This window comes from Acomys russatus, chromosome 23 (genome assembly GCF_903995435.1).
Source record: "Acomys russatus chromosome 23, mAcoRus1.1, whole genome shotgun sequence".
NCBI classification, from domain to species: Eukaryota; Metazoa; Chordata; class Mammalia; order Rodentia; family Muridae; genus Acomys; species Acomys russatus.
The window spans coordinates 36,456,543-36,473,768 of record NC_067159.1 but is presented as its reverse complement, the minus strand read 5'-3'; the positions used below and the strand labels follow the sequence as shown (position 1 = coordinate 36,473,768).

At 40.9% G+C, this 17,226-nt stretch overlaps 1 protein-coding gene across 1 annotated transcript in view; it reads right to left on the bottom strand.

Annotated features, from left to right (window-relative positions):
* Nucleotides 1-17,226, bottom strand: part of Cenpe (centromere protein E) — a 66,012-nt gene that overhangs the window by 34,248 nt on the left and 14,538 nt on the right. The window contains exons 10-25 of the mRNA XM_051165751.1: nt 15,584-15,671; nt 14,085-14,214; nt 12,488-12,607; nt 11,382-11,540; nt 11,005-11,176; nt 9,867-9,955; nt 8,161-8,328; nt 6,477-6,551; nt 6,156-6,275; nt 5,360-5,482; nt 5,122-5,278; nt 4,718-4,872; nt 2,942-3,256; nt 2,547-2,819; nt 2,299-2,454; nt 382-585 (exon numbers count right to left, since the gene is read on the bottom strand). Of these exons, the coding sequence (XP_051021708.1) occupies nt 382-585; nt 2,299-2,454; nt 2,547-2,819; nt 2,942-3,256; nt 4,718-4,872; nt 5,122-5,278; nt 5,360-5,482; nt 6,156-6,275; nt 6,477-6,551; nt 8,161-8,328; nt 9,867-9,955; nt 11,005-11,176; nt 11,382-11,540; nt 12,488-12,607; nt 14,085-14,214; nt 15,584-15,671 (2,504 nt within the window). The remainder of the gene's footprint in view (nt 1-381; nt 586-2,298; nt 2,455-2,546; nt 2,820-2,941; nt 3,257-4,717; nt 4,873-5,121; nt 5,279-5,359; nt 5,483-6,155; nt 6,276-6,476; nt 6,552-8,160; nt 8,329-9,866; nt 9,956-11,004; nt 11,177-11,381; nt 11,541-12,487; nt 12,608-14,084; nt 14,215-15,583; nt 15,672-17,226) is intronic.

The window sequence follows — 17,226 nt, the reverse complement described above, 5'->3', positions numbered from 1 at the left end:
GGCTAATTAGCTTATGAAAAATGTTCAATATTTTTTGTTGTAAGGAAAAAGCAAAGTAGAATAGGTACATTTAAAAGGATGGCTAAAACTGAAAGCGTAAAGAGATATAAATTGTTGTTACAGGGAGAGGTGAAGCCACAAGAATTCGATTCATTTGCTGATGGGAATATAAAATGGTACAACTGATTTGGAAATCAATCTGGCAAATTATTACCAACACATAACACCCAGTGACTATTTAGGCAGACATATCTGTCAAGAGTCATGCACCCATACCCTTCCATGACATATGTATTGCATGTAGATTATAACTGATAAAGTTAATAAAATCTAAAATAAACAGATAAAATGTATGGCCAACTATAGAGAGCTAGAGCCTACCATCGCGATATTTTCCTTTAGGTCCATCCTCAATTGTTCTTTCTCTGCTATAATGCTTTCCAGTGTTCGCTGGAGTCCGTCATTCTCCTGCATTAAAGCATGTATTTTCCTCTGCTCCTCAGTTATGTCACTGTCCTCCCCACCTGCAGCCAGTGTTTGGGTGTTTCCGGCTAGCAGATTCTGTTCTTCATCTATGCCATCCATCTAAAACATGAACAGATTAAAGAGGAAGTTCAGCGTGGTTAATAACTGCTTTAATATTAGTAAAGTCTCCATCACTGAGATTCTATGCCAAATACTCGCCTCCTCCCACCACACCAACTGGTCTACAACCTTAGGAGACAGGCATGCACAGAGCAGGCTAGCTCTGGACTCAGCTGGCCTGGCTGCAGTCCTGGCATTCTTAGACCTGCTCGCTGTAAGAGCTGCCGAGGCCGCAGTCCACAGTGTGATCTTCATGTATCTTCCTTAAATATGTTCTAAGTCACACACGACAGCATTTTGAGTTTTTTGTTATAAAAAGGGATATTGACGTTATCAATTTCTTCCATGAGTGCTGATGTAACATTTCAGGTGGAATAAGAAAAAATAGACTTTGTCCCAAAGTGGGAAGTGTGGGCAGTAGAGAGAGACTAAGAAGCAGAAAGGGGGCGGGGCTACAGCGCGCACCTCTCTGTGCTTCCTGACTGGGACTATGTCTCACTCCTCTGCTGCCCATCACTTCCCTCCCGCACTGAAGGCTAAATAATAGCTCTTTCCTTAAGCTGCTTTTGTTGGTTATTTGTCACAGCAACAAGACATCAGCATAAGTAACACACGAGTTTTGGTGAAGTAATGACTCAAGTAAAGGTAAGTGGAGCACTACGTTATTTTACGTTCTGGGACTCGGGGTGGAGGCCTGGCACCGACTTGAAGGAGAATCTACTGTAAAAGTCCAAGCTTCCAGTGGTTTCACCAGACTCAACTCTCATGTCTCACCTAGTCTCAGATTTTGTCTTCCTATCCACTGAGGAGTTCTCAAACACTATAAAGCTTGCTGTTACCTCTGGGTTTTTGCATCAATACTTTTTTTGTGGAGAAATTTTCCTATGCTAATTTCTCATATTTCTACTCTCTTGCTTCCAGCCTTCATCCGGGTCCTGTCCTAGTTGGGTTTCTGATGCTGTGATGGAATGCTGGTCAGGGGAAGTCTGTGGAGGAGGGTCTAACGCAGCTTACAGACTGAGGCCTGTGGAGGGGGGTCTAGTCCAGCTTACAGACTGAGGCCTGTGGAGGGGGGTCTAGTGCAGCTTACAGACTGAGGCCTGTGGAGGGGGGTCTAGTGCAGCTTACAGACTGAGGCCTGTGGAGAGGGGTCTAGTGCAGCTTACAGACTGAGGCCTGTGGAGAGGGGTCTAGTGCAGCTTACAGACTGAGGCCTGTGGAGAGGGGTCTAGTGCAGCTTACAGACTGAGGCCTGTGGAGGGGGGTCTAGTGCAGCTTACAGACTGAGGCCTGTGGAGGGGGGTCTAGTGCAGCTTACAGACTGAGGCCTGTGGAGGGGGGTCTAGTGCAGCTTACAGACTGAGGCCTGTGGAGGGGGGTCTAGTCCAGCTTACAGACTGAGGCCTGTGGAGGGGGGTCTAGTGCAGCTTACAGACTGAGGCCTGTGGAGGGGGGTCTAGTACAGCTTACAGACTGAGGCCTGTGGAGGGGGGTCTAGTCCAGCTTACAGACTGAGGCCTGTGGAGGGGGGTCTAGTGCAGCTTACAGACTGAGGCCTGTGGAGGAGGGTCTAGTACAGCTTACAGACCGAGGCCTGTGGAGGAAGATCTAGGCCAGCTTACAGATTGCGTTCATTACTGTGGGGGAAAAGCTGCATCTGCTGCCAAAGAAAAGCTTGAGGGGCATATGGGGAGCCCGCCAGTCACTTTTTACCTTTTCATCAACTGCAGCTGTAGCTCCTCCCTCGTCCTTTATATGCAAATCCTTGGACGGTTCCTCAGTAGCTTTCATTTTCAGCATGTTAATTGTTTCTTGGTGTTGTTTCAAAGACTCAAGAGCATCTCGTAGCTGTTCTTGAGTATCTACATTCTTTGCAAGAAAAAAAAACAGTTTCCGTTAGAATGTGAGGCGCACTAATTTCAAAGTTCCCACGTGATGAGCTCCAGTCAGTCGAGCCTTACTATGTTCACAGTGTCCTGGATGTCACTTCTGAGCTGGTCCCTCTCGGTCTGCAGGCTCAGCTGGAGTTGCACGAGCTCTTCCTTTTCTTGAGTTAAGGCTCTGACTTCCTCCAAAGTTTGCTGAAGCTTCTCAGTAAGCAGCGTCTTCTCCTCCTCCATAGACTGCAGACTGGCGTCTCTGCTCTCTAACTGTCCTCTCAGCTCCTCCATTTTGTTTAGCCTTTCTTGACCCTCGCTTGCTTTCTGCTCAAGCTCTTGAGTCTTGTGAGAAAGCTTCAAAGAAAAAGTGTGACATAGTAAGAGCAGAATGTTGTATTGCATACAGAGCCGGAGGCACGCATGCAGACAGGACTCAGAAAACAAAAGGCCTTCCCTCTTCAGCAGTTTGTACCAACCTCGGCCTTCAAGGAATCCAAACTTAAGCCGAGGCTTTCTGCCTCTTTAGAGAGAGCCTCGATTTGCTGTTTCATCCTCCCACTCTCCTCCAACACCGCTTTGTGCTTGTGCTCCAGCTCCGTGTGAAGGCTCCTCAGCCATTGGTGGTCTTCATCACCGCCTCTGTGGTCCAGCTGGGAGGCTGCAAGATCATCTTTAGTGCGGGCGGCTTCTTCAAGTAAACCCTGAATTCTACTGTTGCTATGAGCTACTTCAGAAAACAACTTTTCTCTTTCTGTTGTTATTATACAGAGCTCTTCCGATTTCTCATGCAGCTACAGGAAAGAAGTAAGATTGAAGGATGTTATCAAATAGATGGAAGCCTGAAGCAACTTTCAGGGAAGTTTTATAAGCTGAGATTTGACCAAGGAATGGTAGTTATCAGCAGCTCTGAGGATGGACCTCAGTGCACTGTGCATGCTAGGCAAGCACCTAGCCACACAGCTCTGCCTACAATAGAAGGCACTGTCCTTGTCATTAACTCTTCACTTACCCTGTTTAAATTCATTTTTTGTTTGTTTGTTTTGCTTTTTTTATTTCCTGGTTTTGTAGACCAGGCTGGCCTCTAATTCACAGAGACCTGCCTGCCTCTGCCTCCCAAGTACTAGGATTACAGGCATATGCCATCGTGCCTGACTTTGCTTTGTTTCCATGACATCTTTGGGTTCCAGTTAAAGAATACATAGAGACACAGTCATGTATCTAATTATCAGATAACTATATCCTAGGCTATGATTTCAAAGTCTTTTTTTTTGAGATAGGGCTTCTCTGTGTAGCCTTAGGTGTCCTGAAACTTGCTCTATAAACCAGATTGCCTTTGAACTCACAAGATCCGCTTACTTCTGCCCCTCCTGAGTGCTGGGATTAAAGGCGTGTCCCACCACTGTCATGTTTTCTAATATGACCATGCCGCAGACACTTTATGGTTTCCCATAAATCTGACTTACCTCCCCACCACAAACTAAAGTCACTGAAAGCAATTCAAATTACTAAGAATTTAATCCATGGATAAACTATGCCTTTAAAAGTCATTTAAGAAGCATCATTTAAATAATTAAATAATGTACAACAGATTTATGGAAGGTTTAATCCATTTATAGATATAATTTATGGGTAGTCATAATCTTTACTATTTTTTATTTTGAGATTTATTTTTATTATGTGTTTGGGTGCTTTGCCTGCAAGCATGTCTATGCAGCATGTACATGCAGTATACAGTGTCCACAGAGGCCAGAACAAGGCTTCAGAACCCCTTGCAACAGGAGCTAACAGGAGTTGTTAGCTACAATGTTACAACGCAAAGTTGCCATCTTTCCACTCCTTCCTTCCTGATGATCCTGGAGCCGTGGGACCAGGGCATATGAAACACGTGTCCTATGTATGGCTAAGCATCCCACAGACTTACTGTAGACCAGGCTGGTCTGGAACCTCCAGTAAGCCCAGTTCAGCATCTTAAGTGTTACGTTCAAAGGCCTAAACTACCATCTCCAGGTAGATACCTTCTTATTTTCTATTCTTTTTTCTTCCATACGGTGATATGACTAAGCTAAAGCTCTCTAAATACATCTGAAGACCAAGCATAGCTGGCACATGGGTTATGTCGCTATGCCCTTTGCTAAATGGACCTTGGGAACCTCTTGTTTTTCCATCAAGTTCCACAAGAGCAAGTGAGAGCGTGAATCCTACTCCTTCCCGCTGTCGCTCGGCCAGATGTTTAGGGCCTCATGTCTGCTTACCTCTCTTCTCAGCATCTCTACCTCAGAGGGTAAAGATTTCAACCCTGAGAGCAAGTTAACTTCTCTTTGCAAAGTTTCTTTTTCTTCAACTTCTTTATTTAGTTCTTTTTGGAGATCTGTAATCCTTTTCTCCAGTTCTAAATTAGATAGTAAACCTATGGTGACAAAAAAAAAAAAAATTTTTTTACTAGACTTTAAACCACCTTTCTCAAGTCATTCCCATTGAAAAATAATTTTAAGCCCTCATTATGATGCCCATAGAAATCTTTATGAACACTGACACCAACAATATTTAAACTGAACACAAAATTCTTTTTAAAAAATGAGAATTTAGCAGGCACTTAATGCTCCCAGTTCTACGTTGGTTGTAGGTCGGTATGCAAAGGTCTGAATTTCTGTAATACCTTTGCCATCCACCAGGGTGGTGAGCTTTACTATTTCTTGAAAAGCAGATTGTAATTCCTTATCCAGGTCCACTTGCATTTTCTTTTTGGCCTCCAGTTGACGCTCATACAGCTGAATGTCATTTTGCATGTGCTTGCAGGAATCTGAAAGCTCACTCTATTGGAAAAACATCGAAAATTGGTGACATTATAGTGACCATTACAACTGTATCATCATACATTCTGAAAAGTTACCTACAATTTTCTCTTTCAGCTCCAGATTTTCACTTCTAAGGAAAGCTGACTCTCTCTTGGCATCAAGGGCCACAGCGTCCATATCAGACAGAGTTTGCATCACTTGTTTTAGGTCCTCAGTGGTTTCCTAGACAAATGACAAAAGGGACTCAGGAGATCCAGTTTTGGCAGATTTGGAAAATATACTGGAGAACAGATACACACGTTATGCTATTGCTAGCCAATCAAAAAGGGTGAAGATACGCTACTATCAAACAAATGAAATTAGGATTAAAAAGTTCTGGCCATACTTTTCTGTATCATAACAGCAGACCTGGAAGTATAACTTAAGAAACTGGTTAGTGTTTAATGAAAAACTTAAGCCAGGTTCGGTGGTATACACCTTTAATCCCAGACCTTGGGAGACAAGTAGGGGCATCTCTATGAGTTAAGAGGCCTTCCTACCCAACATACTGAATTTTAAGTCAGCCTGTGCTACACAGTGAGACCGTGTTTCAAGCCAACCAACCGACCCACACACCAAACCACCAACAAACCGACGACCCATCAATCCACGTACCCACCCTATGACCCAGCAAGTAAAAAAGCCCTAAAACTATTGAAGCAGTTACTTCAACTTTCTATTGGTAAAATGTTGATGACACTGCTTGTTCATTAATCAAAGAAAGAGGTACACACTCCTATTAAATACATGTCAATCGATTACAAACAAGCCTGGTGCACAGCTGGTTCAATGATGACTATGATCATATGCTAGCAATCCCCAATCTATCACACAACAAAAGAAAAGTCAATCTTACTGATGAGTATGGCAGCTCTAGAGTCATCTTTTCTGTCCTCTGGGCATCTATGTATTTCTGTAGGTCCTTAATCTGGTCCTCTTTTTCTTTAAGAAGCTCCACTTTTGAACTTAGTTCATTCTAAAAATATCAAAGAACAATTAAACTGAATTTAGTAAATGATTTGAATTTTAAATGACAAAAGTATTTATATTTAAATTTTTAATTGATCAAATTCACTAATATTTAAAATACAACTCCTTTATTTTCCGTAATCATGTTTAATTACATATATTTTAAGTTGTAGTTACTTATAAGAGAAATACTAAGATAGATATTTACCTCGAGATCTTGATTATATACTTCTGCGTGTTTAACTAAATTCTTTAAGTTGGAAATTTCATGAATTAGTTGCATCTGTAAGACCATGTGAACAGGAAACAGCAAACCAATTGTTAATAAAGAAAAAAAAAAAAGAGAGAAAGAAAGCCAAACAAAGCATTCTCCACTGCTGCACAGAAGGGACTGAGAGGTCACCTGCTCAAACCACTGTTAAGGAACACCTCTTAATCTACAAATCTAAGACATAGGTGCTGGAGAGCTGGTAAAGCAGTTATGAGGACTGGCTCTCCCTCCAGCGGAGCCAAGTTTGGTTCCCAGCATCCTCCATGTCAGGCAGTTCACAACCATTTGCAACTGCAGCTTTACCAGATCTCATGGGTCTATGAGCACCCATACTCGTGCATGTGGATACTTAACACTTACACATCGACAAACACACCTTCGTGCAATAACTAAAGTAATAACAGCTTAAAATACCCAAGAAGCACTATCTAAACAAACTCAAACCCACAAAACAAACCAGTAAGAAAAAGAATCCCAAGCAGAGCTAGGCCTGTGACAAATCCCAGCACACAGGAGCCAGTGGTGGGTGGAGCTCTGTGAGTCTAGGCCCATCTGGGCTGGCTACATAATTCCAGGATAGCCAGGGCTACGCAGAGAAAAGACCCTGTCTTAAACAAACAAACAAACAAACAAACAAACAAGATAGTATTTGCTGGGTGGCACTTTGAGACAGAGGCAGGTGAATCTCTCTGAGTTCCAGAACAGATAGGGCAACACAGTGAAATCCTGTCTTGAGAAAACAAAAACAAAATCTCAAACAAACAAAGAAAAAATAAAATAAAAGAAACCCATCTTGTTTTTATAATTATCTCAGAAGGCCTCAATAACATCATTAGCAAATTATCAAACTAATCACAATTTTAATAACTCATATTTTGTGTTTGGGAAATCTCAGTTTTCCCCTTACAATTCGTTATTATCTGACTCTACAAGGACTTATTTTCACATGATGTGAATCTAGGTGGTTTGGGTTAGGCCCATTCATGTAGGAACTTAAGCTATTACTGCTGTTGAGAACCTACACAGCTGTGAGATTATGAACTCTCAGTTTGTTCACTTATTCTCAGGAAGGACTGAAAAAGATGCTACTGTTTTATATTTTTCAACCACCTAAAAGTATAAAGGCGATAAAAATATAAAAGTATAAAGGGGATACTATTTGTCTTAATGTTGTCTATCAAAGTGTCTGCAGCTTTGATTTTTTGAGGGTTTCTTTGTATAACCGCCCAGCTGATGGCTGTTCTAGAACTTGTTCTATAGATCAGGCTGGCCTCAAACTTAGAGATCCGCCTACCTCTGCCTCCTGAGTGCTGGGGTTAAAGGCGTGTGCCAACATGCCACATTGAGACCAAAACCAGCCAACCAACAAAATACCCTCTCCCCCCAACAAATCCAATAAACCCTTCAAGGTATTTCCATCTGTTTTTTTGTATAATCACAATGGAAAACAAATCTTGCTATTTCAAAAAGAACTTAAATTAATTACCTCCTCTTGCTTAAATTCTCTAAATGGTGCACACACATGAAAAACAGCAATATCTCAATCTTAGAAATCAATGTCGTTATGAGAATGATACTTTTGGCAAGCATGATGTTTTCAGTTTAGCTCTATCTCTCTTACCTCTTGGTCTTTCTCTGCTTTTTTTTCTAGAGCCTCAAATTCTTCTAAGTCATGTTTTTCTTTTAATTTCAATCTCAGGTCTTCATTGTCTCTTCTTAGCTGCTCACAGTCTAACGCCAGATCGTCATACTGAGCCTGAAGTGAGTTCAACTCACTCTCTAAGTTTTCCTATTAGCAACAGAGACAAATTTCTAATCAGAGAAAATGCAGATGTACTCAGTAATTGCTTAGCTAACTAAAATGTAGATTAACTGAATAATCAATTCAACTTGGAAACAGTTACTATAGGCCATTCTCTTCTGTAACATTCGTGTAATCTTCCTAATTTGACATAAGTCGATTAACTGAAGACCGACTGGGAAGGACCGAATAACTGTGAAAACTATCCCCCCCCCCCCCCCCGAGAATTCTACTGATCACGTCCTTAACTCAGTGACAGAACTGGTCATCCAGCTGCTTTTCTGACTTGTTTCTGAGAGGGAATGTCAGGAGCCTGAGCTGCTAATGTTTTCCATATTATCCCTAGAGAAGCTCATGTCTGTTTTCTCTCCCACTTTGAAAAAAAACTACAATGGAGAGGGAAAAATAGCCTAATATAGAATTTTGAGTTAATTTTGTTTCGTTATTTTTTTTGAGAGTCACTTTTTTAAAAATTAAAAGTGTCTGTGCATTTTGCCCACAGGTATAGCTGCCTCTGGAGGTCAGAGAGGGAGTTACAGACAGTTGTGAGCAGCCATGTATGTGCTGGAAACTGAGTCTGGGTCCTCCCGAAGAGTAGCAAGTGCTCTTCATCACTGAGACATCTCTCCAGACCTCTACTTATTTTTTTTTAAATAACAATTCTAGAATATATGAGGAAACATAAAAAATTTGGCTTGATAGTCCTCAATTGGTAGTAGCCAGAATTACAGGAAACACTGTAGATGTATCCAAGTTAAAAGCAAAATTTCCTTACTCCACATACTTAAGACAACTTTACTGTATACCTGAGAATCTTGTCACTTTTAAATTAGTCTTTTACCTTCAAAAATTTCTTAAATCAAAATATAAAATTAAGCCAGGTGTGGTGGCGCATGCTTTAATCCCATCACTGGGGAGACAGAGAGACAGGGAGATCTCTGAGTTTGAAGCCAGCCTGGTCTACAAAGTTATTCCAGGACAGCCAAGCCTACACGGAGAAACTGTCTCCAAAACCAAACAACCAATCAAAAAATAATAATAATGAATTATATAATGTCACTAATGCTAAGATGTTAGTAAGAGTTGTAAGCAGGTTTCTACCCATTACATTAGCACACAGTGCTTCACAGACTGTTTAGTTTATCTCTAGATACCTCACAGATATCAATGGGAGACATAAAATGAGAACAGTCATCCTAATAATCACACTTGTCTCTGATGTAAGTCAGGCAGGCTGACAATGCAGTACAACAGCATATCTGGTGAGAAGCTTGAACACAGTGGCTGCCGGCTCAGCAGTAAGAATATTTGCTACTCTTTCGGCAGCTCTGGGCTCTGTTTCCAACACTCACATGGCAGCTTAAAGCCAGCTGATGATGTCCTTGGCTGACTCTGCAGGCACCAGACATGCAGTGGTACCCGTATACACATGGAGGCAAAACATGTATACATGTAAATAAAAGTCTTAAGAAAGGAAAAAACAAAGCAAGCCTGAACACAGATCTCTGTGGAATAGTTAGCGTTACCTCGCTTAGCAGCTTTGTTGCTGAGCTCCACTCCACCTCGGCCAATGGCTCAAGAGTGTTGCTGAACGCATCTGACTCACAAGAGACTGCTGTAAGTAAGGAAGAAAAGAGGCATCTCATGAATATAGCTCGTGTAAGTTCTGCTAAAAATAAAAATGAGATTCAAAAAAGATTCTGACCAGGTGTAAGCTCAAATTAAATCATGCTCAGGCATGAGTGCCAAGAGCACGTCGACAACAGAGGTAATCATGGATGCTATCATATGATTTAGGAAAGCTAGCCGGAATCTGTGAGAAATTAAAGATCTTTGAAACAAGGTAGACAAAAATTATAAACTGTTCATCTGAGATTTGACCATCAGCAGATTAAAATGTCCCTAAAGATGACTCTAATGCTGGAGACTTAATTTTGAAAAAGTCTTGCATAAGGGATATAAATGACAGCGTGAAAGCCGGGCAAGCCAAGCTGGATGCTGTATGAAGCCCGTACCATCTTAATGAACACAACCCAACTCCTGACTTGTATGTGTCACCTACAGTATAGTGTTTTGTTACAGAGTTACTGTAACCCAGCCTAGCTCTGAACTCCTGCCAATCCTCCTGCCTCAGTCTCTCATGTGCTGCCATAGTAAACAGGAGCCACCACACTGGATTTATCCGGCATCATTCTTAAGAGACTGAGAATTAACAGCATGTCACAAAGGCCCACCCTTGTAGTCATATTTGAAACACACACACCTTATTTAACCGTATTTCTCCGGTTAGCAAGTTAGCCTATTTATGGAGACCCACTACTTTTTTTTTCTTTTTTCTTTTTTAATTAATTTATTCTTGTTACATCTCAATGTTTATCCCATCCCTTGTATCCTCCCATTCTTCCCTCCCTCCCATTTTCCCATTATTCCCCTCCCCTATGACTGTTCCTGAGGGGGACCTCCTCCCCCTGTATATGCTCATAGGGTATCAAGTCTCTTCTTGGTAACCTGCTGTCCTTCCTCTGAGTGCCACCAGGTCTCCCCCTCCAGGGGACATGGTCAAATGTGAGGCACCAGAGTACATGAGAAAGTCATATCCCACTCTCCACTCAACTGAGACCCACTACTTCTAACGGAGCGTAGTCCACTCACAGAAGCACTTACAGTCATCATTCTCTCCCAGTCTCATTAGAGATTTTTCTCCCAAAAGAGTCACAGAAGTTTTACGTGCTCTTGTTGTTACATTTGTTGGGATTTTAAATTCATTTACATAGTTTGAATCCTTCATTTTGTTAATTTTGCCATAGCACCAAGTAACTCTTCGCTTCTTTTTAACCTTACAAAAAGGAAAAGAAAATCAAAATTGTTTTACACAGACCTAAACTCAGACAAAATAAAACAAGGAAACTAGTTCTTGTGCTTTATACTTTTTTTTTTACTTATTTTAAACACCATGTTAGAACCCTTAGGTCTGTCTTAAGACACAGCATGCTCTTCTGCTTCCTATTCTCCACATGCTGACTGCCCTCCTGCAGATGTACCTTTAGCTCCTGCTGCAGTGCAATAGAAGACGATGTCACCAGCATCCGCTTCAGGTTCTGAATTTTCTCATCCTGTACCTTCTGAAGCAAGTCTTTCTCATCCAGAAGCTGGGCCAGCTGGTCCTTTTCCATTTCCTGTGCCCGAGTCTTTGTATTTACCTAAGAGATGTTGGGTTATGTTAACCATAAATGTAGCGAAACTAAGTCTTTGAAAGTAACATCGACAACAGAAAACTACTTGTACGTAATCTACGAGAACTTTTCTCATTACGATACTGCATCTTACGTGAGGATAATGTTGTAAATTCTATTAACTGCTTATGAAGATATGAACAGGCAGAAAAGTCATAGAAGCTGAAAAAGCAGAGATGTTCTCATTTCATTTATAAAAAATTACTAAAATGAAAGGTTTTGCATGATACGGGAGCATGATTATTAAAATGAATGAAGTGGAAGGACACGTTGATTGCTCTTCTACGGTCCTCAGGGTAGAGCAGGCCTTCGGGAGAATGTGAAAATACAGAAGGCAGTTTTTGGTCACTATGCAGGCCATATACATAGATACAAGGTCCCTCAACATAGGTCAATTCTAAGAAACCTCAATTATTTTAAGAATGCCCTTCCTTCTGTTTTGGTTTTCAGATGTAGCCTAGGCTGGTCTAGAAATGGGTATATAGCAGGGAAGATGCTGAACCGACCTCCCCCTCCAGCTCCCAGGTGCTGGTACTCCAGGCATCCACCACCAGGCTCTCTCTGGGGTGCTGGGGATCGAGCTCGGGGCTTTGTGTGCCCCAGGCAGCCATCCTACCAACTTAATGATACCTTCCTGGTCAGAAGCAAGACATTTCCTGTTTGTAGTAAACTTCTCTTGTTGTGGCTGGAGAGCGACCCAGGGCCTCGAGCATGCCAGGAAGCAATCTACTACTGAGTTCATCCTTATTCCTCAAGTTAAATTTTTATGAGCTGAATTATTTTAAATAAAAAAATCTGTTTGTTTTAAGATCAAGTTGTAGCAATTTAGATATACTCATAAATGTATAGTCTCTTTGGTAGATCTCCATTATTCTATATTGGCTTTGTCCTTTACCAAAATAAAACATTCGTACCTCCTCTAATTGTTTTTTAAGATCCACTATTTCTTTTCTGTATCTTCTCAAGAGAGCTTCATCACTTGACACCTCATTCACATAAGGAGTATTCTTCATATACTTAGCAGTGCTGGCAAACTAGGGCAAAACACAAAAGAATATAATATATTCAACAATAAAATACTTCCAATAATCAATAGTACTTGCTTCTTGCAATCAACTTCCTTTGTGAGACAAAAAGTACTTTGGGTTGGAAGTCTTTGCCCGTCCTTTTACCTTCATTCTATTTTTTGGGGGGGGTGGGGTAGGGTGGGGCGGGGTGTGTGTGTGTACGGTGTATGTGCCGTCTTCATCTGTGTACGTACACATGTGTGTGTGCACGGACGATGATGGCTGTTGGATACCTGCCTTGGTCGCGTCACATCTGTACTGAGGCAGGGTTTCTGACTGAACCTGGAGCTTGCTGCTTTGGCTAGTCCAGCCTGCTTGTCCTGGGATCCCTTGCCTTTGCTTTGTGAGTGCAGGGATTGCAGGAGAGCTGCTGTGCCTGGGCAGCTTGGGAGCTGTGAGTCTGAACTCTGGTCCTCACACTAGTGAAGGAAGTGCTTTGTCAACTGAGCCATCGCTCCAGCTGCCGGGACACTATGCTTATCAGTCACTTTGCTAATTCAAGGCAATCTTGTTGGAAGCCAGTGCCATCTATTTTATAAATGCTGTGAGGCAGGCACTACCTTGACTCAGAGCTCAACATCCTTTTCTAGTCAGGAGCTTGTTCCATGTCTCAGATGGCTCCAAGACTTGAGAGGTAGGCCAAGGTAGCCTCAAACTCAGCGGAATTATCTTGTTTCTACTTTCCAAGAGCTAGGATTAGAGGCATCTATTACTACACCTGGTTTAATTTGTTTTCTGTTTTAGAAATAGTTTTACATTACTGAGGTTGGTCCATCTGCTTCAGTTTCCTAGATACTGGGATTTGGGGTGCGTGCCACCAAGGCCAGCTTTTAAGCATTAAGGCATTTTCCCCACAGTTGGGAAAAGTCAGGGTCTGTGCACGCTATGCAAAGATTCTACCAGAGCCAGACCCCACCTGTGCAGCAGCTCCTGCAACGGCGTGTGACCACTGCCAAGCCCGAATCCCTCACCGAGAAAGCTTGCTTTCCATTTCCTTCATGTTCTTTTTAAATAGAAAATGCAGACCTGCAGCTCATGTGCCACCAACTGTTAGCAGAAATTCACAAAATGTTTGGTCACACACAAATTCTGTATTTCTGGATTCCTATTTGTGGCAAGTAACACTAGTTTTTTTGTTTGTTTGTTTTTGTTTTTTATGAGTATACTACAAAGCTTCTAGTTACCATGTTATCAATAGAAAAAGTAAGTTAAAGAAAACATCAAATAATTTCTGCTAAAAGTATTGGGTGTGCCCAAAACTATAGCTATGGGATACATATTATTGGAGCCTTGGAAAATTAAATTAAGGAATGCTATTTACCAGATTGTATATCAATTTTATAACAGATCAGTGGTAGAAAAATGACTTGTCGTTTGGTAGATAATTTTTTCTTCTTCAAGTTGGTCATTCCCTATAGCGTAGTGAGATGGAAATTAACCTTACCTGCAGAGTGGTGAGCGTTTCATCGAGTGACGCTGGGGTTATTGTACAGATGATACGTGTCTTCGCATTTCCTCCCAAGGAATTTTGAAGAATTCGTGTTAATTTGCTATCTCGGTAATTTATGAATCCACTTATCAAGAAACAAGCATGGAAAGAAAATGGTTGAGAACATATATAGAAATGTTTTCCTTTAAAAAAAATGAACACTTACCTATAATTTTATTAATTAAGTTTTTACAGGCTGTACAAGGTAGATCAAACTGCTAATTAAAATTACTTAAGGTAGAAAGTCAACTCAGGAGGTTACATTTATATGTCTAAGAAGCTATGCTCACAAATTATACATAAGTATTAAAACGTCAAAGTGAGCTCTCTTCGTTTCTATTTCTCTCTGATTCTGTCTCTGTCTCTGTCTCTCTCTCTCTGGTGGCCTCTCTTTCCTTCTATCCTCATGCTCCTGTAATAAACCTCAAATATAATTAAAATTAATTTTAAAATGTCACAGTGAAGCACATTACATATAATATATTCTAACAAAAAACAAAATTTAAAAGTACTCGCCAGGATGCTAAGATGGCTCAATGGGTAGGCACTCACGTAAATGTCTGAGGACTTAGGTCAGGCCCTTGGATCCACAATGTGACATGAGAGAAGTGATTCCCAAGGGCTGTCCTCTATCAATTGTGTGTGCAAAATTAAAAAAAAAAAAATGTATGAAAAGGACTCTTTAGGCAAACAGCTCAGGTTAGGGTAGAGACTCATCAAAGACCACACGGTAGCTAGTGGACCACTGCTGGGGTCAGAAATGCAAATCCTCTGGGCTTTGACACATGCAGTGTGCACTTAATCAGGTCTGGAGAAGCCTTGGGGAAGAAGGCTAGAGAGGGCCTGCTTCTTGTTTCTTCCCTGCACAGGATACTTAACAAACTGCAACCAACAACCAACCAATAACAACTAACAACTAGCCCAGGAAGCCTCTCGGGGCCCTAGTATTTACATACCCATGAAAAGTCCCACAATTCTAACTGAAACACAACCGCAGAAACTATCTGGGAAAATCATGCACGCGGTAAATCATAGTCAACTGCTGCAAAGCAGTCTCATATCCCACAGCTGAGATTAAAACAAAAAAATATTTTTATAATATTGCTGTGGTTTTTAAAGAAACCAAAAATTCCAAAATTCTTATTACACCCCCACACTATTAGGAACATATAAATATGTTAACCTGTACAACAGAAAGTATTACAGCCTTTTAAGTGATGAAACATCCATTTCCTTGGACATCTCATGTATACTGAAGTGTCACACTGTACTGTGTAAATATGCACAATATCATCTCAAAGAAACACACACGCTTAAAAAAAGAAGCTAGCTTAGAGAAACGCAAAATCATGTTAAAATGTACAAGAAATCAATACACTTGGTTATGACTAAAGCATTACAAGTTTCCATCTAATAAAAAAAAACCATAAGAAATAAGTATTAATAAAACTTACCCAATCTGTTCATCACTAAGTTTCTTAATCACTTGTCCCAAAATAAATAAGCTCCGATTTATGTTACAGCCTTCCTTGAGTCGCACACCTGAATTAAACATGTAAAAATTAACCTCTGTACTAGATAAAGAGTTTGCTTGTAAGTTGTAACTCAGACATGAAAAGGCCCAGTGCTAAAATCTGAGCTGTGGGTTCCACCTGACCTTACTTTTAACACTAAGAGGACTTCTCGCTCCAGTCTGCCTACACATTAAGTCATCACCTAAGAGCAAACAACATTTAGAGAACTGACTGAGAGGCAAACACTGCCTGTTTTCCAAGGTCCTCTGACTTCTCAGTTCACATCTACTTGTCATAAGCCTTTAAATAAAGGTAATCAGGGACGGTCAACCAAATGTCAGTAATTTTTCATTTTAAATTGTTAATATGCTTACAAGATTCAAAAAGTTAAAAGGAAAATGCAAACCTTTAAAAGGCATATTCCCATTTTTCTGAGTTCAGACAGTCCTTGCTCCCCATTAGAAAACCTATCACTCCTTTGTGTTTTCTGAGACTTAGAAAAAAAAAAATCACCCCCATATATAATATACTCATCTTCTTTCCCTTCCTATACAGTCTATCCATGTTACTTTGTACTAAAAATGTATTTCAGAAAAAAAAATTCCCTATCAGTAAAGATTGGCCTTCTTCATTTTATATCATATAATTCCACTATGCATTTATTCCAGTTTAATTGTTTCACTGAAAGACACAAGTTTCCAATGTGTTGCTCCTAAAAAAACTGTGATAAATAATTCTGAGCCAATATTATTTTTGCTATGTTAGTTACCAGCAAATATTGCTGCTCAACCAACCAACCAGCCTAAGAGAAGCAGCATTTCTTTCTTGTTCTCACGTCCCAGCACAAACCAGCATGGTGCACAGCAGTTTGCTGGAGGCTCCAATTAGGCTGCAGGGTGTGCTCTGGCTCTCCTGTGGGGTGCAAGCTCCTCCTACAGGGCATGTTAGGAGTGCCAGCGGGAGAGCCACCCACTGTAAACACCCCATTTATTCTTTCCATCAGATCCTACTGGCCATCAGCCTTTCTCATCAGTTTCTAGACTTTGTGTAGTAGACTCTCGTAGCTTTTCCTACTATAGACTGAATTTTAATTTCAAACACTTCTTTTCCTTGGGACAGTACCTCCCTGCGGATTGCAGGCTGGCCTCCTGAGGGCTGGGGACTACAGGTGTGACCCTCTAGGCCTTGGGTTTCCCATTCTGTCTTGTGTGCTGACTGACAATCCACTCGGTATTACAGAAGCTTTATCACTGTAGCTCCACGGTTTACTAGCCGGCGTGGCTGCATTTTCACTCACTGTCCTCAGATTTTTCCCAGATAGCCTTGCCTATTCTCAGTTTACCCATAACATTTCAAATCATTGTATCTAATTTAAGCACAAGAATGTTCTTTTGATTTTATTAGGAATGTTTTAAATCTAGAATATACACATACTAACATCTTTATAAATTTGAATCTTCACATTTGAGTGTGCTTTTTCATCCTTTTAAGCCTTTACAACCTTTGAGTTTTAAGAACTTGACATTAGGTTTATGCAACCTTTGAGCCTCTTCTGAGATACATCTTGGAATGTTTTGATTATT